The sequence below is a fragment of the Propithecus coquereli genome, unplaced genomic scaffold (assembly GCF_000956105.1).
Source record: "Propithecus coquereli isolate 6110/MARCELLA unplaced genomic scaffold, Pcoq_1.0 Scaffold441, whole genome shotgun sequence".
NCBI classification, from domain to species: domain Eukaryota; kingdom Metazoa; phylum Chordata; class Mammalia; order Primates; family Indriidae; genus Propithecus; species Propithecus coquereli.
In genome coordinates this window covers 643,400-665,515 of record NW_012150186.1, presented here as the reverse complement: position 1 = coordinate 665,515, position 22,116 = coordinate 643,400, and the positions used below count along the sequence as shown (strand labels likewise).

Below are 22,116 nucleotides of genomic sequence, written 5' to 3'. Positions count from 1 at the left end.
AGTACAAACGCCAATCTTCCCTCCTTTGAACAGAGGCATGTAATTGGCTTGCAAGAAACTTCTACAATATAAAAGAATTTCACTCAGGTTTGAGAGGGACTGAGAGTTCATCTAGTCCAGGAACCCACTGGATGCTCTGAATTACCTCTATAATACCCCGTGCCCCGTGCCCAGTGGTGTCCAATTTAAATGCCTCGCATTCCAGTACAGAAACTCCCTTTTCCCTCGGGCAGCATTTTGGCTGGCTCTCGTGGTTCAATCGGTTTTCCTTACATCAAGCTGAGATCTGTCTCCCCATGGTTTCCATGCATTGCACCTATGATCCGCACACTGAAGACAGACAAGGTCCAGCTTCTACAAGACAGCCATCCACCCTCAAATATTAGAAGGCAGTTATTGTGCCCTCCCACTGGCTCTCGCTGCCTAACCCTCAACCCCTACAACTTTGCTTCCCTGGTTTTGTTCTTGTTATTTATTTTTTTAGAGACGACCAGGCTGGAGTGCAGTGATCACAGCTTGCTGCAGCCTCAACTCCTGGGCTCAAGCGATCCTCCCGCTTCAGCCTCCTGAGCAGCTGGGACTATAGGGGCACACTCTTTCCTTGTTCTCTGAACCAGTCTTAACAAGGCACGCTTAGCTCTCTCTACCTGATCCAATGCCTATGAATCAGTACATCTTTAGAATGTGGAACGCCAGGCTAAGTGTTCTTTTCCAGAAATAGTTTGAGCACGAACTTAATAGTGTACTTCTGTTTCTATAGTTGAGAATCACATTAGCCAGGTTTGGTAGCAAATCTCTTTGCCTTGTAGTAGTGAATTTATAGTTAATTAAAGGTCTTATGTTGTTATCATCATTTTTAATCTCCTTGGAACTATTTCAGTTTTTTGATTTTTCAAGATCTTTGAGGACCTTGATTCAGTCATTAACTGGATATGAAAATTCCTCATAAACAACTTTGATGATAATTGCATTCCACCACTTCATCCTGGAAACAAACACACCAAATTGTGAAGCAGCAAAACAAGGCCGGAGTCCAAGGCCAGCAGCATGCTTCTAGAAACAGCTCCCTTGGCTGGCGCCTCCAACTCCTAACTGCTGTTTAACACAACCATCCTTCTCTGCCTTTGCCGTGGTTGCTTATCAAGTGTTTTGCTCACGTTCCAACCTCACATATTTACAGGATTTTCCTAACCAATCGGTCTCATGATATGTCAAAGAAAACATCAGCCTGGTCTAGTGCGATCCTTCTCTTGGTGAAGCCAGAGGGTCCCAGTGATGACTATTTCATTTTGTAATAGGACAACGAACTTTTAACAATAAAATGCAGTTTTCTCTAGAACTGACTTGAAACCCTCTGCTTGTCATGTTTAGAATTCATTTTCTTGCCCCCTAAAGTTCAGAATGACATTCACCACCTTCAGTCTCTCCCAGCACATCACCCTTGCTTTATAATTGATCAAAAATTCCCGACATTGGTTCACGGTTACATTTGTGAGCAAGGTCAGTCCCCCGGGAGCAGCCAGTCCCATCTGCTCCACAGATGTGGACACTCACTGGTGGCCTCTGATCCCCTTTGCCAGCCAAGGATCGACTCCCGTTCAGCTGGACGGACACTTGTCTCCACCTGCCTGCTGCCCCTAGAGGGTGGGAAGGCTCAGGAGGACAGGCCTCGTCGGAGTCATCTCTGTCCCCTCCGTCTCTCGTTCCAAATGAATAACAAAATGAACGAGTGATCTTCACTCAGAACAACACAAAAGACAAGAGCAATCCAGGAGGAAGGCGGCTGTTTGCTCCCATTGCCATCTGTCCATTCTAAACCATTCACTCGTTCCAAGGACGTGCCCTGCCATTCCCAGCCCCCAGCACCCCGTCTCGTGGCCACCAGCGTGCCTCAGCAACCCCGGGAGATCAGATGTGGCCTGCTAAGTCCGTGTCACTGGCTTTTTCTTATTTCCACAGATTTACTTTGTTTCCACCTTCCGTATGTGTCTAACCTCACCAAAGAATTCCACTGGGACCCTCGTCTTTCGTACTTTGTGTTTTCTTCCTTAGATGATGTGTGATTGCTCAAAGTGGCTTTCCTGAGTGACCTTCAGCTCTCTCACTGTACTTTCTCTGGAGTCTCTTGCTATTAAACTGAGGCCACCGGGAAGCCTGGATTTACACTCTGCGCTGGGCTCTGCAGCCGACACTGTGCCTACACGAGGCGCCTGGTGCGATCTGCTAGCTATCGCCACCCCCACCCCCCAAAGTCTCATCTTTGCTTCTCTCCACTGAAGCGCTACAGCTTACAGCGAAACCGGTAAATACAGCAGGGCTACGGGGTGGCAGTGGGGATCCAGAGCTCAGAGTTTCAAGTTCCAAAAGTTCTGTCTTCTCCAAGTGTTGCTTCCAGCCTTAAGTTTAGTATGATCAGTAGTACTTATGTCTCAAAAGCGAGAGCCAGACACATGTTCTGGATGGGTTCATAAGTTGCAGCCTGTGTGGGGAGGGTCTGTCCTGGAGGAGTACCTGATTTTCACCTGTGTTTTGATAAAGGGGTGTCAAGTTTGCAATGAAGAGTTTTATTTACTTTTAATGGTATTCCACTTGCAATAAACATACGGGGAAAACAGCCAACCTGAGGCAACTTGGTGTGGAATGGAGAGGGAAGAGGACTGTCTTTGTTGGGGGAAGGGGTGAGACGCGTGGAGTGGTGGATGGTAAAGTGCACAGATAGCTAAGGAAGTTTAAAGACCAGACCTTCATTTTATGCACCCAGCAGCAATTAAAAACAGTACGACTTGTGTATGAGTAAACTAATTTATCAGTAGCAAACCACTCACTAATGAGGTTAGTGGCCTTAAATAAGTTTCTTAGCCTTTCTAGACCTCACTGTAGTTGGTTAGGTCATTTTTAAGATTCTACAATTAGGAGGGACCACAACAGTGATGTCCAGCAAGGAGGACACACAAACTAGCTATTGAAAGAGAATTAATTATGTTCATTCCTACCACACAGAGCATGAACTACACCCCCTTTCATCCAAATCACCATTTGGAAATAAAACTTGGTCAACCTAGCAGTCTACTTTACTCGTCTAAGCCCACCTAACCTAGTGTCTTGACTATTCGGTCTTTGCATTTGTCCAAAACATTCTGACCCCGTTTGGGGAAAAAGCAGCCACAGTGGCTATGTGGAGCTATCTGCTGGGTGATGCCTGTGTGTCACAGATGGTGATGCTGCAGGGCACTGCAGCCGGCCGGAGCCTGGCCTCGGGGAAGGCAGGCAGGACCCAGGCGAGGGGCGCAGTGCTAAGGCAGGCAGAACCGCGGGTGCTTCTAGGAGGCTAATGAAGGCGGAGGTGAGACCACCTGAAAAGGCAGAGCCTAGACAAGACAGCTTAAAATCTGCTGTAAGTCTGGCAGTTTCTCAAATAAGTTAAACAGAGAGTTACCACATGGCCAAGCAATCCCACTCATAGGGATTGAAAAAACTCTCCAAAAGAATTGAAATAGGTGTTCAAGCAAAAACTTGTATGTGAATGTTTGTAACACAATAAACCCAAATGCCCATCAACATATGCATGGATAAACAAAATGTGACACAGCCACACAACGGAGTATTATTCAGCCATAAAAAGGAAGAAAGCACTGACACATGCCACAGCACGAATGAGCCTTGAAAACGTTGTACTAAATGAAAAAAGACAGACACAAAAGGTTACATATTGTATGATTCCATTTATATGAAATGTCTGGAATAGACAAACCCACAGCGACAGCAGACAGACCAGCGGTTCTCAGGGCCCCGGGGGTGGGAGGGGGACGGGAGGTGACTGTATAATGGGTGCAGAGTAACCCTGTGGGGTGATGAAAATGTCTGGGAACCAGATTGTGCTGATGGTTGCGCCGCGCCGTGAGTGTGCTAAACGCCACTGAATTGTGCACCTCAAAATGGCCAAAATGGTAAACTCTATGTGATGTGTATTTGATCACAGTGTTTTCACTGTAGCCCAGGGAATAAGCTGGCCATGCCCGAGCAGGGCCGTCCCTTCTCCTCCCTTCCTCCTCCACGTCCTGCCACTCCACACCGCTCACGCCTCGGAGCAGAAAGGATAAACCGAACGAGCCCAGGTGTCAGCGCGATATAAATTACGGCGAGGGAAAAAAAGAAAGAACTTGATGCATGGCTGGGGATCTGAAAGAGGAATGTCCACCATTGTTTGTGATTATGGATCACATCACAATCTAATAGCAATTTTTATTTAATCAATAATTTCCATGCTGAACAGACAGCCCTGTTACAGAGAATCGACAAGCAGGTACTGATAGCGACAAGCCTCGTTATTAATCTTTCCTCTGCCGGCTTATCAGCCAAACTACTGTAAAGGCACCACCAAGATGGATTTTAGAGTCCACCTTTCTCCTCTCCTCCCTCCCTTTTCTTTTTTCCTCTCCCAGAGCATTTCATGTAACGTAGACTCTAAGTTTATTTGAGTAACCCAAGGCTCGAGTGGCATAAAAACGTAGCTCGCATTAAGCAATTTCGCAAATCAGTGGGACCTGGACCATTGCTCAGGGTTAGCCATTATAGGCTAATAAATCATACTTTCTCTTTGAGTTGTCAATCGCCAAAAAGCTTTGTACAAGGGCTGGCATCTGTAATTCCGTAAAGGCTTTTCATCTTGAAATAAGATGCTCTGGACTGATAACAAGAATAATCCCCTCTTGATCAAGAAAAAAAAATCTGCATTTTACCAATTAAAGCTGCTGCCAGAAGCCAAATGGCCCAGTACTGAGACTGCAGTGAAGTTTATCTCTGCTAAACACAAGGAGGAATACAGGGAGGGCAGTGGCTTGACTACTTTATCTTGCAGGAGAAACCACACCAGAGGAAGGTGTGAGAACTTTCCCTGCCCCCAGGAAAAGCCGCCAGGAAAGACCTGCTCCTCATGAACCAGGGCTCTCCAGCCTGCCCTGGACACCTTCTTGGGACATGTCACATGAGCTGAAGCACAAGGTAGTGCCTCATGAAACACCATGTCTGTTTAGGTAGGCTGGAGAAAGCAGGAAGCAGATGAGACTAGACTGGGAGGTTATGCTGGCCGGGAGATGGCCCACCCAAAACAATCCTGGGAATCTAACAGAAGCCAGCGAGCGCAGTTTTGTTTTGCTGATTGGGAAGACACTTTCAGAACTCAAGACTGTGTATTCATAACTAGAAAATAAGGCACACCTTATTCTGCACAAAAGAATGAAAAAAGGAAAATGATGATAATCCCCCAAAAAGCATTACTAATTGGCCTTAAAAACTTGACTAGCACTGCAGGTATCTTCCCCAAGTTATCAGAGATAATTCTCCTAACAACCCTGATAATCCTATTTGAAAGAGAGCTAACAGGCCAGGCAAGGTGGCTCACACCAGTAATCCTAGCACTTTGAGAGGCCCAGACAGGAGGATTGCTTGAGGCCAGGAGTTGGAGACCAGCGTAAGCAAGAGTGAGACCCCATTTCTACAAAAAATAGAAAAATTAGCTGGACGTGGTGACACATGCCTGTACTCCCAGCTACTTAGAAGACTGCAGCAGGAGGATCACTTGAGCACAGGAGTTTGAGGTTACAGTGACCTATGATACCACTGCACTCTAGCCCGGGGACAGAGTAAGACCCTGTCTCAAAAATAAATAAATAAAATAAAATAAAGAGAGATAACAGAATCCTAGAACCCTTAGGTAAAGAGCCTGAGGTCACACAGCAGGAGACAGGAGTTCCACGGGCAAAACCACCTCCCAGGTGCTCAGCCAGCAACCCTGAAACTTCTGACTTCTCTCTGAACATTATCTGCAACAATCACATCAGCTGCCAAAACTGTAATTGTAAAATATCTTCAAGCTATCCTCCAACGTTTTAAAAAATAATTAAAAAAATAATTTGCACTATAGAGTCTCATTTTTTGTCCCACCTACCCTACCCTTGCCTTCTTCAATATATGGTACTTGCAACTTCTGGGGCTTTGCAAAGCTCAGATCCAATCTCTCTAAAGCTTATGCTGGCTCAAGCCATTTTTCTCATCAAAAACATTCAATTCTCCTTTTTCCATCTGGAATAAAAGTCAGACTTCTAGTCAAGCCATCTCATCTCCCATGACACGGTGCTGCTCTATTCTATAATCTCATCTCCCACTACCCTTCTGCCTCCCAGACACACTTTGGTTCTGCTCTAACTGCATTGCTTACCACTTTTCAGCCAAAAAGCATAAAATGAATCATTTTGCAATTATATTTCCAATTCAAAGACATGTTAAGAACTCAAACCTTTTATTATATTAGCCAAAATCATAGATAAAATTCTCTAATACCTTCTGCATCCATTAACTTCTTTCTGCTGTCTTCTCAACAAAGAATCCCTAACACCCCCCTGCAATGGTCTTCCTCTGTTTAAATCCACCTATTTATTCAAGATCATGTTCAAACCCAATCTCTAGGAGATCTTTCTGTCATACCTTCACCTTACTTGTTTTCCCACTGCCCTGCTTGTACATGTATAGTACTCAGAACAGCCTGCCCTATATGTTCCCCTTACGCAAAGGGACAGACATAGAAGATGTGTGTGTCAGGTCTTGTCCCCCCACTTCCCTCGACGGCAGCTCCCTAGGGCTGCCATGTATAAGGCCTTTTTCTTTTAGACACTGTGCCTGCAATTTGTGTAGTGGCCACCAGGTGGTGGTGATGACCACTAGCAGCCAAGTCAGCATGCAAGATTAACAGCCTACATAGGTCAGCCCACACAACCAAATCAATGGTCTACTTATTACTATTTCTTCATTTTCATATAAAATCTCCTTAATCTCTCCACTTTTTAGTTAATTGGGTTTTTTAGTACTATGTCCCAGGGATTCTGTTCTTCCTTATGTTTGAATAATGCTTTCTAGCTTATAAAGCACTTCCATTAGATCTCATTCTATCCTCACAAAGAACAAATTTAAAAATCCTGTGAGAAAAGCAGAAAGGATATTATTATCTCCACTTTACAGATGAGACACTGAGGATTGAAGGTGCAGGGAGACTTAAAGTCAGAAACAGCTTTTGGCGGATGTAGAAATAAAAGACAGATCTCCAACACGCTGTCCAGCTTTCTGTCCATTCCCCACTCACTGATTAATGCTGCTTTACTGGTAACTGGGTGGAGTTGGGGTGGAGTTGGTGTGAATTTCAGGCCTTGGCTTATGCATAATCTCTTGAGGATATGCCACTTACAGTTCTCTTCTCTTCCTGACATTAATTGTTCCAGGGAAAAAAATTTCATCTGTGGTAGTATCTGGCTAATCCCAGAGAAGCCTAAATGTCCCTGAATCTCAAAGAAGTCCTTGCATTAGAAAACTGTTTTCTGTTCCTAGAACTCTGTTTTATGTCAAGGCAGGAGCCCTTGCCATGATCTCAGAAGTTGGAGTCTGAGTGACTTCTTCCTTGGGCTACAACAGAAACATGATGGAGTTTCTCCACCAAGCAATAGGGGTTGGCTGGTTACAGGCCTCGCTGAGAACCGAGTGCCTAACCTTGGCAAAGGTGGTTTTTAAATTAAGCTCTACCAGTTTACATACATACATACACACACACATACACACACACACACACACAGGTATATTTAAATAGCTTTTTGCTAGAGACATTTTAATGAGGTAATCTTTTCTTTTTAATCTTAACATTCTAAAGTACATTTAAGCAGGAGAAACTTTTTCTTTAATCACAAATTTATTTTTTGTTTTTCTTATCTTTCCCCCTCCCTCCACACTACAAAAGGAAAATTTAGGGCAGAACTGGGGGCAATTCTGTCCCCCAGGGGACATTTGACAAAATCTGGAGACATTTTTGGTTGACACTATGGCATCTACTGGCATCTAAAGGTCAAGGATGCAGCTAAACATCTTACAACACACAGGACAGAGCCCCACCCCACAGAACCCGGCCCCACCAACGCAGAACGATCTGCCCCTGTGTGCTACAGTTGATCAGCCTTGATGTGGGGAATCACTAACGACAATTTCCAAAAGGATTTAGAGCACCAGAACACATGAATAGGAAGACACTGAATCTCAACATAGCCCACAGCAGAGCAAGGAGGAACCTATAGTCAAAGATTCCCAGAGATTTCTTTAGTTCGTCCCTTGTAGTGCTTCATGAACTTGGGGCCTAGTGGACATCTTTATGCAATTATTCGTTTCATGCTGACACACCAACTCAAACACTACCTGAATACCAACCTAACCCATGTCTTTATAGGTGACACGCAGGGATAGAGCAGCCTCTGAATATGTCCAACATTTTTCTCTTTTATAAGGAAAATCACTAACTATTATCTTTTTTTTTTTTTTTTGCTAATTCCCTCACCATTTTATGTGATGAATACTTCACAGATGTATGTATGAAATTGAGGGTCACAGGGGGAATGTGACGTGTCTGCGGGGAGAACAGGCCTTGAACCCCAGGTCCATCAGCTTTGAAACTCACTCACGCTGTACTGACACAGAGTGACAACGGTAAGGAAACGTGTTCTTTCAGATTGGGTGCTATTTCTTCTCACAGAAAAATCATCATCATCATCATCAGGCCTCATGGGTTGCCTGCCTGACTTGCTTTGACTCTAGCCGTATTTCCCACCTGGTTCCCAGAAGCCTTTTACCGTACCCCTCTTCAGAGTCTCCAGGAACTCAACTACACATGATGGCTCCATTACATCCTGCCCCATATTGTGTACTACGCTTTTATGTGTCCTTACCTCCCCCTCCCAGGTAGACCATCAAGTCCTTGAGGGTATCAGTCCCATGCCTGTACACAGCTGGGGCTGCGGGCACCACCACGGCTCTGCCCATCTTCTCAGGAAGAACAGCTGAGCAAATGGCTGGTCTGCTCCTGTTGGCTCATCCTCTCCCTAATCAACAGGAGGAAACACTATGCCGGCAACCCCCGTTGCAGACAAGTACATTCAAATGAGGTATGCAGCCCAGCCCAGAGCACTCCTCATCTCCCTGTGTGAACTGGGTCCATGCAGAACATTCCAGCAGACTGATCACAGGCAGGATCCAGAATCTTACCTAAGGTATCTCTAAGAACCAATCAAAATGCTTGCAACAGGAAAACGCTCCCCAAATGGCAGAAACAATTACTCGGGTAAAGAATTTGATGAAATAGTTCAGGGGCTATGAACACTGCGTCCTCCTAAACTCCACCTGGGGGCAGTCGTCCCTAACTGACTGTAGCATCCCCACCCCAGTCCACCCGCAGCCTCCCTCCCAGGCTGAGCACAGCTCTCCACATGGCTGCTGGCCACGAAGTTGGCACCTGAGAGGAAACCTGTTGGCCACCCCTATCCTAAGGACCATGCAACTCTATGTAATTCAAATCCTTCACTTGCTTTGACTAAAACACGTTGAAGGAGGTGAAATATCTTGGCTAAGTCCTATCCGGCAGACGAACTGGGGAACACGAGGGGGTCTCCTCGCTTCAGTCAAGTGTTTGTCCCAGTTTAGCAACAATTAATATAAAATAAGCCTCGAGGCTAACACACAAAAACCACAAACACCAAGTGCCGCAGCATTCTCCTCCCCCTCTCAGCCCTGCAAAACACACACACATAAAACAACGAGCGACAGAGTGACCTCTTTCAGACCCTCTGTCTGTTTCTCATTAGGCCTACTGCATGTGATCTCTGCTTGGCCTTGGACGTTGGGGACAGCGTTTATTTTCACGGCTGTTTCACAGTATGATAAGTGAGAAAATAACATTCTAAAGGGTCAAATGGTTCCAAGGAGGTCATCCCAAGAGTCAGGGCAGAGATGGGGCTGCCACTCAGAAATCCAGCTGGGCCTGGGGGGCTGTAGCGGGTGGGCCACATGCCCCTTATACACACTTGGTCTGATCTCCGAAATGTCTCTTTATGGGAACAATTTCTGCAGGTGCAATTTAGTCAGCAACTTTAAAGAGAATGTGACCCTTAAGGCAAAATTGTCAAAGGATGGCTTTGAAGTTTGTAGCTCTTAGTCTATATTTTACATGCCATGTTTCCAAATAATTAGAGTTAACTAAATTAACTAGCAACTCCATGTAGGGAAAATAAGATCAAAATCTCTACTCATCCGTTTTAGGTTTTATATGCACACAAAACTAATTTCTGCCTCCTATCTGAGACCGCTATCACATCTTAAACTCAATTTTCTCTTAGGTAAGGATATACAATGCAACTTTAGCAAAGGGATCAAAATTAGATGGAAAACATTTAAAATGCAAATGTAGGATCATGGTATTAACACAAAAATAATGTCTTCACATCCTAACTCTTCCTCGCGTTTCTACGGATACATCAATTCTTCACAAATTAGATGTGCTTTCTTTATATCTAAATCTGTATGATAGTAAAAAGAAAGCCTTTCATTTTCATGCTGCTGATGTACAGAATCTGTTTCCAAATGGCAGCAAAGGTGATTATAACTGTATTCTTCTGATAAAGGAAACTTCAGCCTGCTTTTAAAGATCAAAATTTGCAGCATATGAAAGCATTTAAAACCCAAGTAGGTGGTTAATCACTCTACAAAAAGGTGAATTTTTGACACAACGCTTAAAAGACACAAATGGAGGATTACAGAGACTTAAATGCCACCCAGTCGAAGCGGGATGCTAATATAAATACATCGTAAGTTCTCCGTGGCTCTGCCCCACAGGTAAAAGACCACATGCCCCAGTATTATTGCCAAGGGACTCTGCAGGTCATTCTGCTAGGGAATGGGCTGGGGAATAAAACTCTTAAAAAAGAATCTGACTTTTTAAAGACCTTTGCGAGGAATATTATGTGTGTTACTTCTTAGACAGAAATAGAGGGTTAGACTGTTGAAATTGAGGGCAAGGAATTGCAGAGGTAAACAGGTGGACACGAGGTATAGTGATTATACTATTTTTATTCTATCTCAGCATTGATGTTTTCAAGCATAACTAGCCACTCATCAGTGATGACTCCACACTGAGATAAAAGTTCCTTCCACTTATTCCTTTTCCTTTTTCAAAAAAGCCTCTCAAAACAGTGGTAGTATACACAATGTCATTCACAGAGTGTGCAGGTTTCGGGAACCCGAGACCAATGTGTGCTGCATGCTGTGCGTATTTCAGACGCCTCAACCATCAAAGAGCCAAAGATGGAACTTACTTCTGGGACAAGATTCAAACTAGAGGGAGATGGCTCTCAGTAAGGATGGAAAGCATCCCTCATCCATGAGAAAAGCCAGGCTGAGTTGTTTTATGTAACAACACAAGCTAAACCAGTTAACATAAGCAAAAGCAAAAGCGAAACCAAATCACACTTTGAGAACCGACATTCTACGACTTTCAGAAACACATTTAAATGTAACATTCATGTCTTTTGTAATAAATGCACAACAACAAAAAGAGGGTTTGATTAATTTAAAATCGAAGAAAAAATGTGTGCGCTTTCAACTTATTTTGCAATGTTAGAATATGTGCCTTTCAGATGTCAAGAGAAGAAAAACTTGTATCCTGACAAATCAATAATAAATTTGGTCTTAATCAAATGTACTTGAAGTTCATTTTTATTCTATATGCCCCTCTTGCTTTCTTGTTCCCTTCTGTTTTAACTGACACCAAGAAAGGGACAAAGTACAGGAAAAACTCAGTTAAGAAAAATACGCGTGTATCTTCTTAGCTTCTGGTCACAGAAGTAAATGGATGGCAAAGTTAATACTAGCTTGAGAGTAACTAAGCCCAATTATAATTATCTTGCAGGGAAGAGGAATTAATTAAATATCCCAGTGATAAAGACCCAAGCAGCAACCTAGAATAAACACATAACTGGAGAAGGAGGGGGGCTTGAAATAAAGGAGAAGGGAAGGGAAAGGCAATATTTAGCCCATCTGTTCGGACAGTAACGCACGAGGTAATCTTTTCAAGAGTACATGGAGTGCATTACGCTGGAAATGAGACTACCTGGCGGGCAAAGTCAGCCGAGTTCCTAATTCTCCTCTTCAACTTTGTGATTTGCTAATGTGAAACACATGTCTCCCTTCTGCACCAAGTTCAAATAACTCCGGAATTCCAGCCGTGCATCTCAGCGACTGAACCAGAACAAGGGGAGAACTTGTCAGGATTTAAGAGCTTTCAGCAAAGCCCTTCAATTGCAGCCAGCACCCTATTCCCCGGAAGGATATCAATTATAGATAGTGACTTGCTTTAGCAGGCAGTCGGGACTGTCAGACACTAGATAGACAACCATGAAGAATCATGAATCTTTCTATTAACTGTAAGAGGGGAAAAGAATGGGTCACGGCTATAAATAAGGCAGAGCATCAGAATGGTTTAACACCTTGCCTCTTGGTTGTATGTGGCATGAAAATTCAACTAATTCACAAAATGTCCTCTCGCCAAGGAAAGTCACAGGAATGGAAACTGTTAATGCTTCCCTCTGCCCCCAAAGATGTGGTTTTAGCAACTGGTATTTATTCTACCTGCCACCAAAGTAATTAGGTGGACTTAAAGTAGCTATTCCTTCAATCGACAAAATATAAAGCACCTATTCTAGACCAGGCCACCACAATGCTAACAGTTACACTCACGCGTACAAAGGTACCTATGTGTCACGCAATGTAAAATCCACTTAAACACACAAATTTGGAATTTCTACATTTCAGACAATGAGGAAAAAAGTGGAAAATAAGTGATATAAACTAGTGTCTTTATTTATATTGCTGTAAATTATAATTTTTAATTCACTTAGTTAAGTTTACTTATAGAATTTGTCTCAGACTAAAATTAATATAGTAAAGGTAACACGTTGCATTTTCTTCTAATCTTGACATGAATTTCTTCTAGCTAATTTGGAATAAAAAAATTCCACTGTATATGTGTTCATTCATATTTTTTAAAGATAGTTTCCATAGAACAGACAATATGGTGCTACTTTAGTCATTAGTTTAAGCAGGCTTCCCTTATAACGACTGTCTTTTAAAATATCAGTATCTTTTAAAAGGTATCTCTTTTAAAATACCATTAGAGACCTTTGGCCACTGAGATTAAATTCAAATACCTGCAATTTCACTATCTTTTAAAAGTGTCTAGGAGGTAAAGGGGTTAAGTTACTACCACACCCTCAAAAACGTTACCTCAAACCTGGCCTTTTATAAGGAGGGCAGTTCATTTATAAACATGGATTTAGAATACGCTCCTACATCATTCTTCATCTGATAATGCCTGGACCCATTAGCCAGCCCTCCTTGGAAACGACGATGACTCATCCTCCAAAAAGGCATTATGAGACTGCATCATTCCTCAGAAGGATAGATATTTTTAAAAGTGAGCAGCACTGCCAACATCTTTTCTACGATGGCAGCTTTTACACAAACAATTCTCTTCGTGTATGTTGTTCACTCATTATATCGCTGAGGATATTCACAGCACATGCTACTCTTTGGGAGTGTTTCCCCCATATTAAAAGAAAAATTCCAAACTTTTTTTTCCTCCTGAGTATTACAGTGTCTTTGTGGTTTCCATTAAAACAGTCAGCAAGAATAAAGGGCCATTAAGTCAGGCTTGGCTTAAAAATAACACTTGCAACAAATTAAAGAGAAAGAATCAAATTAAGTTCGTGGAAAAATCTGGAAATATAACTTAATTAAAAACATTTGACTTTCTAGTTTTTTGCTGTGCTCAGAAATGTATAATTCTTCCTCTACAATTACAAGGAGACATGATTAAAAAAGAAATGGGTGGGGGGGACTCTGCTGATGTCATGTTAAGTCCTCAAAACATTCGCTATATAACGGATCTCAAAACCTGGAAACTGTGTATTTAACACCACAATGTAACTGTGTATCTGTGTGCGCGTATTACACAGGGTGGGCTAAGTGGCAGAAGACACACTTCAAAAGCTCATGCAGCCTATGACACATGGGGGATATGAGAGTGACTTCATAATTTTAGTGTTTAAATGGAACAGGGTTATCAAAAAATACAGATCATCCAAAAATACGAAATTACTGTAAAAGAAAAGAGAGTGGATAATGAAAAAGAGAGAGAGAAAGGGGGAAGAGTTCAGGGGAGTGGAAGGGAAGGAGCCAATCCCCACAAGCGCTGCTCTGTCAGATTTTCCATCCTATTAGAAGCTTGAGAAACTGCCAGAGTTAGCAAACCACCCTTAATGCCTCCACAGGCCCCTGTGCTTCTGCACAGAATTTGCAGGACCTGTATCTTCTGATTGCTGATTATCTAAATGCCCTTCCCTGTTCCCCCCTGCCAGGGAAGCTCCACTGGCCTTGGGAGAAGGCGCCAGGTACAGCGAGCGCGGGTGACGGAGGTGCGAGGGTGGGGGTTGTGTGTGCGCCGCATCATTCAGAACGACGCACAGGAGAGTCATTAAAAGACTTCTAAACCTGGTGTGGTAAGAGAAGGAGTGGTTCTCAATCTGACCACACTGCAGTTTTCAAAAACACACATCATTAAACACATTTAAAACCGCATATAACTTTTTCCATGACACGACTCACCCCGCAAGGGCTGGCCTCAAGTCAAGGAACTGCGCTACCTATCTTCATACACAGTGCCAATGGTCGCATAAAATCACGGAAGATTCCTCTGGCTTTGAGGGTTTGGGAGAGGAAAAATGGAATTCCCCCACCCCGACAATTTTTTCTATTGTTACTGCGTCTTGGAAGGGGAATCAAACTTGGTTAAAAGGTTAATAATAATTCATGTCCAGCTTACTATTACTCAATAACCATCAAAGTCGCTAACTCAAAATGGTGTTTTCTGGCTTACAGGATCAGAGTCATTACACTCTCTATTGAAGACTTTATTGAATTTTACACTAAGCTTTAGCTGACTGAACAGGTCAAGCACTGTGGCTCCGAGTTTTCTTTATTCTCGGAAAGTCATAAAGCCCTCTCCAGTTTGCAGTGCTGCTAGCTAAGAAACTTGACTCCGTGTGGGGTCAGAGAAGCTGACCTCCACAGAAGGGGTCATGGAGTTGTAAAGCCGAGTTCCTGCACACCCTCCACTCACGTGCACAAGCTGCTCCTGGGTGTCGAACTCCCTGGTGCAGCCTTCCCAGTGGCAGTTGGTCTCATAGATGACTTCGGGCTCCTGTTTGCTTTCATCTTTGTCCCCTTCCTCCTTGACTAGGGTTGTCCCTTCGGGCTGTTCCTGAAAGGCAGGGGATGGGGGGAAGGGAGCAGAGAGGGAGAAAGAATCAGACTCCATGGGAGGGAAGAAGAAAACGTAAAATCCTGATTTAGATTTTTTTTCCTCTTAATGCAATGTTTCAATGAAAATAAAATAGAGCCCAGGTCTACCAGTTGGGTTTTGTGTATGAAAGAAGTCAAACACACAAAATCATTTCTGTGCATTTTCTCAGATTTCCCACATACATCTTCTGAGATTTTTAGCTTGTGATTCAAGACAACAGCCCAAGTCATAATAATGAGAAAAAGCCGAGGCCAAACTTTGCTGCCCTGAATACAAAACTGAAAATAAACTCCAATGTCATCTAAAAAACAACCTAAAAAAACCCCCAAAACACACACACAAGACAAAATCCACAAGAGAAGCAACTGAATTAGGTCTTTCCCCAAAAGTCTGGTTCTTCTATTTTGTTTACTTGTTTTAATTCTTTTCAGTATATCCATTTGTTTATTCTTAAATTTTGTAATTTAGGAAAATGGCTTACTAGTACTTCTATTTACCCTGCTGTTGGTGACTATGAGGTACTTTTGTGGACTTTATAGGGACAATGCCCTCTGGAGTCAACCTCTGATCTCCAAGGCCCAAAACCTCCCACAGCACCTAAACCTCAGGGGCATAGTCCTTTCCAGTCTGCTATAGTAGTAGCTTTACAGCAATGCAAATGCAAAGAATTTCCAGAATTCTGGGAGACAATTAGGTGTGTAGATTCAGGTCCCAATCTGGAGCTAGATGATAAAAACTGTGTATCAGCACTGAAGTATAATCAGCAAGGTTGTTGTCTAGCACAATGCAAGAGGAAGGATCCATTTCAGAATCCACGACACCAATTCATTCCATCCTCCAAGTTCTTGCGGAAAAGGAAGTTCGGGCTAAAGCAGCCTGAGGTTTGGGCTAACGTAGCCTGATGACAGCACTGAACTCCTTCTTGTCAAGCACAAGAGCCCCATGAGATGGTGCTACGGGCATAACCTACAAAGTACTAAACTGAGGCCCAGAAACTTTATGGGACTAGAAGCAGAATCCAGATGGAAATTTCTAAACTCCTCCTTTCAGGATTTTGGGAGGGCCAGAATCTAGCCTTAGGTTAGATTGGTTGTGCTTGATCCTTTCTGGTTCTCAGGCTCTCGTGGCAAGTGAGAAGTAGCAAATATGAAAAAATAAGAAAGTGGTCAGTGCAAGGAACAATACTAATCTCTGCCCCAGCTCAGGCTTGGGGCCAGGAGTTCAGAAATTCAGGTCCAAGATCATGGATGAGGACTAAAGCCTGGGCACATCAAATTAATCCAACTGTTTACACTACGAACTACAGTTGCCAACCCTCCTAAGTTGCCTAAACTACCAAGAAGGTACGCTCCATGCAGCATCCTGCATTGGCGGTATTTGCTTCTGAGCTACAGAAACAAGTCTGGTCATCCTATAGCTGGCCTTTTATCAAACACGTTGAGTATAGTTAAGGCCACTAATGCAGGGGACAAGGAAATTCTGTGAAAAGACACCAGGTCTGGGGAGGGAGGAGGGAGCTGCCTTGCACAGTCTGGGTGTCCTACCTGCTGTCCCCGAGCCCCTGGGCTGGGAAGGTCTTCATCAGGTTTGATCTTAGACCGCTTGTTGTGCATGGGGTCGCCAGTGCTGCTCACCGCAGACTCACTTGTGGGCTTGTTCTGCTGGTTGCATTTGCAGGGCCAGAGACAAAAATCAGGTTTTGATCAATGAGTGGCATCAGAATTAAAACCTGCAACTTGAGACAAGCAGGCTTATTTGGCACTAAAGCAATGGCTCTGACAATGCTCCCATCCCACGGTAATAGGGTTCAGATAATGTGTTCAAAACTGAAAAATACATTCATGAGGCAGCTCTTCATCTTTAACTCTTGAGTATAAACCCCCAGGGCTTTTAAAAGCTAAATAGAGCTGGGGCCCTAGGCTTTAATGAGCTCCAACAGCGTATCTGAAAAGAACAAAGTTGTGAGGTGGGTAGGAAATCAACATGAACCATTTGTGAACTTCTTTAATTAGAGCATCCAGAGTCTTCTCCAAACAATATCGGTGTGGCAGTAAGAACAGAGGGCAGAGCACAGTATTATTCTTACATGATGCTGAGTAGCAACTGCGGTTGTAGCAGAAGGAGCGCGCAGTGACCAAGGAGAACAATGCCTTCATTCACAGGCTGCATTTACACGGGACGTGGTTTACAGATGGCACCAGGGCGGAGCGCAGCCTTATCAAGAGGCCTGCTTTTACACACATGAGAAAACGACTCTGGTGGAAGGAGCTATTGTTTAATCAGGAGGATATATACAACACGCTCACCGAGACTGAGTAACAGACCCCAGGGTTAAGAAGACAGGATGCCAGTAAGGAAGCCATGAGAGCACCAAGGCACCAGCACGGCGGCATGGCCCTCCTCTGCTGACCAGCATGGGCCGGCCCATCCACTTGTCCCTCTCACCTGTGAGGACTCAGAAGGGCCGGAGCTGACCTGGACGGGGTTCAGTACCGTAGGGATCCCTGGAATAGGCCTCTGTGTTGGAAAAGTTGGGGCAGGATGGATGAGTGGAGGGCTGTGTCCAAAGGCTGAGCCCAAGCTTTGCTGTCGGCTCAGGATCTGCTGATGCATATGGAGAGAGACAGGCGCGGAAGGGTAGGTGAAGCTCAAGGCAGGGCTGCGTGTGGGGAGATAAAAGAGAGAGAGAGAGGGCGTCATTTACGCCGAACTCCGAGACAGGCACACGAGACCTGCAGCTTTCTAGCTATAATTTTACCATCCCAAATCATGCATATAAATTGGCCAGTTTGTCCATTTATTTTTCAGTGTACAAGCCATTCATCAAAAAACACAATGATTTAATGCCCTCCCCCCTTTCCCTTGGGTGTCTGTTTAAATGAGACGGTAGAAAGGATTATTGCCAAACAGCTTGAAAACTTCTAGGAGAAAGATGACCACAGAGACAAGACACACACACACGTGCGTGTGCACATACACGTGGACCTGAAACAAGATTCTGCAAAATGGAAATAAAAGGCATCAGCTCAATAATAACTATTTATTGCAATAACAAACTTTATATAAAAAAGAGAATGGGTGACTACACGCTTTATAGTACTTTTATTGGCTCTTAGCTCCGTATGTTCTTGTGCATGGAGCAATTCCTTTAATCTTAGCTCACACCGCGTGCTTTCATATGTCTCCAGATCTTATTACAAGAAGAAAGAAAATCAATTGGTTAAATGTGTTTTGAACACCATGCTTGTCATATCACTCATTTGTTTGTAAAGATGGAAAGCTTGGTTCATCCAGAATGCCACCTAAAGAATTTCCATCAGTGCCGTCTGGTTACAGAAGCTGATGGATTAACCTCTCCCCACTGAAATCGGTGATCAATAGGCTTCGATAGAGGAATATTCCAATGGGAGAGCACAGCTCCCTCTTCCAGCTAAACAGCATTAAATGTCTATTACAGCCCATTATGCATGCTAATGCCTGTCACTGCTTTATTACGCCACACTATTTCCCAGGCTACAGTAAGTCCGGAGGAAGCGGTGATATTACCCAAAGATTTCCGGATCGGTAGGCAACACCAAATCGCTCTTTGTGCCAGCATAGTTCAGGAATCAAATCCTCTTGAAAGAATGAAGTACTCTTGAGGAATTTGCCAATGGCTTAGAAATGCATGAAAAACTAATAATTGCATACATAGCAATTTCTTTTTAAAAAAATAATCAGTGAAATATATATATATATATGTATATATTTCCCCCTGTCCTGCTGTGTTAATACCCAGGAAGAATCAGGGTTTCTTGTAATGTCAAAGTTAGAACTCATGCAAATTTCCAATCTGGTGGGTTAATTACTATGGCTGTTAAGCGCATTAACAGAGAATAAAATAATTACAATAACAAAATTCAAACCATTTCAACAACTTTAAGTAATAATTCCAAAGATACTACTCTGTTCATTAATGTGACTCTACATTTTGCCTATTTGACTACAATCCATAACGGGCGGCTTCAATGGGATTACATTACTATTATTCCTACAGAGAACCTTCCATTACAATAGCTTGCCCATTTAAGACTGAATATCATTAAGAATACCCTAGGAGAATTTCACCAGGCTTTGAGGAACTCTCTTTTCATTCTATATTGTATTTCTTTAATAAAGGCAAGCAGAAATGTGGTGAAAACAGTCATTGTTCACAGTAAGTTAGGGAGAAATCAGTAATAATATTCCGTTTCTGCAGCGCTACGGTTTCTGCCAGTGTTTCCGAAAGCAACCATGAGTGATTACAGCAGGACTTAGCTAAGGTAGCTGTGTGGATGATTGATAGGGCATTAATCAAAAGATGCATATCTGCCTCAGAATTTGTTCACAAGCTTTCTTCTAATAGCTGATTTCATGTTCACTGAGCTCTATGCCAGTTTGTCCAATTTATTTTTCAGTGTACAAGCCATTCATCAAAAAACACAATGATTTAACGACCCCCCTTCCTTTGGGTGAATGGGTATTACTAAGTGTAACTACCTCATTCTATTCATTAAATAAACAAAACCCCAAAAAAACATTTCGCATATAATTACAACGTCACACAGACTTTGCATGTCTCTCTGCACACCTTTCCAGAGTTCCAGGAGCCTGAACTATCCGGCAGGGTTGGGGAGGAGGCCCAAACGGTCATTTACGCTTCTAATTCTAGGACGCACGATGTTTTGGGGTTTAAAAAGTCAGTACCTAATTAAAAATCAAGACCATTAAAAAAGAAAACATTTCACAAAGGCAAAAAAAATGCCCTTGATTTTCTATATAGGTAATTCACAAACATTAACAGCTGGATAGGGTAGGTACATTTTAAAGATGATGTAGGAAGGAAGACAAAAATGACACTCCATACTCCCACCACAATTTCTTAGGCCCAGGATTCTCCCTGTCCTCGGGGTACACAGGTAGGGGTTGTGAAGGCTTGCAACACATTTTGCTCACATTCCCGTTTGGGGCTGCCACTTTCTTGCTGGTAAAGCCAGAAATAAATAAACACTCTCTAAAATTCACATCAGCTATCAGACTGCAAGGGCTATGAGAGAACACAGCATGGACGCGTGATCTTCAGCCTTCACGGCTTATTCAAAATGGGCCAGCAACGGAAACACTCTCTTCTCTGCCTGCAAAGACCTGGTTAAGGGGCGTGTTATTGGAGGCCTTTCCTGCACCCAGAAGAGCTGTCCCTTGGCCCTCAGCCCTCAGCGCTGGCTCCTGCGAGGTGCCCAAGGTAGGAGGGCTGCCCCGCTCCAGATTACAAAGCCCGTTCAGAATGTAATGGCAGAAGTGGAAAGTTCTTGGCTCTCTCACAGCAGCGGTTAACGGTTTGGGAGTCCAGGCCCTCTGCTCTCAGAGTGCTGGCGCAGAGTTCTCAGAGTGGGGATGGGAGATGGCTGGGCCCTGCACATGGGATGTCGAGAATGACAGACAGGATGCCCCTTCTACCAAAACCACGCCTCCGACATGCACTCTCAACCTCTCGGGCAAGATCAATGTACTAAAGAACCTGCTGAGGACTTCGGTAGGGGAAATGAGGACACCCGAGCCACCATCACCTCTGAGTCTCTAAGTCTAAGCAGGGAAGGCCGCGGAGGGGGGACTTCGGCATCCTAAGAAGCTTCTGCCTCGTGGCACAGCACGAGCCCCTCTGCAAGTCAGTACTTGCTGCGTCCCCTGCCTGGAGGCCTTGGCTTCTGGAGCTCAGCATGCTGCTTCCTTTCTGTCATCTGGGTTCCAGCTGAAATGTCACCTCCTTAGAGAGGCCTTCTTAGACCAATGACCCCATCAAAATGAGTCCCTTTGCACCTCCTTGCCCAACCATTCTCTACTGTTAAGCAACTCTCTTCTCAGGGAAGCACACGGCGGTCTCTGAAATTACATTCTCTCTCCCCCTTTAGGAGGAAAAGTGAGCTGGCACACAGTAGGCACTTAATACTGACTCAGTGAGCGACTGAAACCCTTCCTCAGTGTATTAGTTTCCTGCAACAAATGAGCAGGAACTTAGTGGCTCAAAACCATACACACGTTTTTTATCTTATAGTTCTGAAAGTCAGAGTCTAAAACGGTCCGGGAGGGTTGCATTTTTCTGGAGGCTCTAGGCTCCCTGCCTCTTGCATCTTCCAGGGCTGCCAGCGTGCCTTGGCTCAGGGCTCTGCATCACTCCAGCCTCCGCCTCTGACTCTAACTCTGACCCTCCTGTCTCCTCGTATAAAGACCCTTAGATTATATTAGGGCCACTTGGATAATCTCATCACAAGATCTTTTGTTTAATCAAATCTGCAAAATCCCTTTGGGCACGGAAGGTAAAGTATTCACAGGTTCCAGAGATCAGGACTGAACGTTTTGGAGGGCCATTATTCTGTTTGCCACATTCAGAACAGTCACCGCAAAGAAAACTATGTTTCTTCTGAAAACTAAAATTTGTCAACACGTCTGTAAAACAGTATTGCGTAAACCAAGCCAGTGTCTGGATTCACTTCTTTCTATAGCACCGCGGGCGGCCCAGGACAGCCTCTGCTGATTGAGATCAGAATTAAATTCTACCTTTACAGGCTTTAGGAAAAACTCCCTAAATAGTTCATGTACTCAATCCACTATTTCCTGGAAATAGAAAGTATTAATATTGTCGAAAATTTTTAAAAATCTGTTCTGTCTTTTCTAAAGAAGGACTGTCTATAGTCTGACCCTTGGAAGCTGAGCTCTCCTACCTCAAGGCCCCCTGTTCTAGGTTCTTCTTTCCTATGAGTCACTGAAGACGTTCATTTTACATCCTGATTCTGAATTCTCTAAATTCAACAATAAATAATTATTTAAAAAAATTTTTATAGCTTTCATTTCTGAATAACTACATGAAAGATGGGGTAATTTAA

General features: G+C 43.6%; 1 protein-coding gene across 2 annotated transcripts in view; it reads right to left on the bottom strand.

The window, feature by feature from the left end:
- GLI3 (GLI family zinc finger 3) overlaps window positions 1–22,116 on the bottom strand; it is a 270,462-nt gene that overhangs the window by 44,228 nt on the left and 204,118 nt on the right. For both annotated transcript variants that reach the window (XM_012654529.1, XM_012654530.1), the window contains 3 exons: window positions 17,663–17,876; window positions 16,762–16,875; window positions 15,035–15,175 (listed from right to left, as the gene is read on the bottom strand). In XM_012654529.1, coding sequence (XP_012509983.1) covers window positions 15,035–15,175; window positions 16,762–16,875; window positions 17,663–17,876 — 469 coding nt within the window. The remainder of the gene's footprint in view (window positions 1–15,034; window positions 15,176–16,761; window positions 16,876–17,662; window positions 17,877–22,116) is intronic.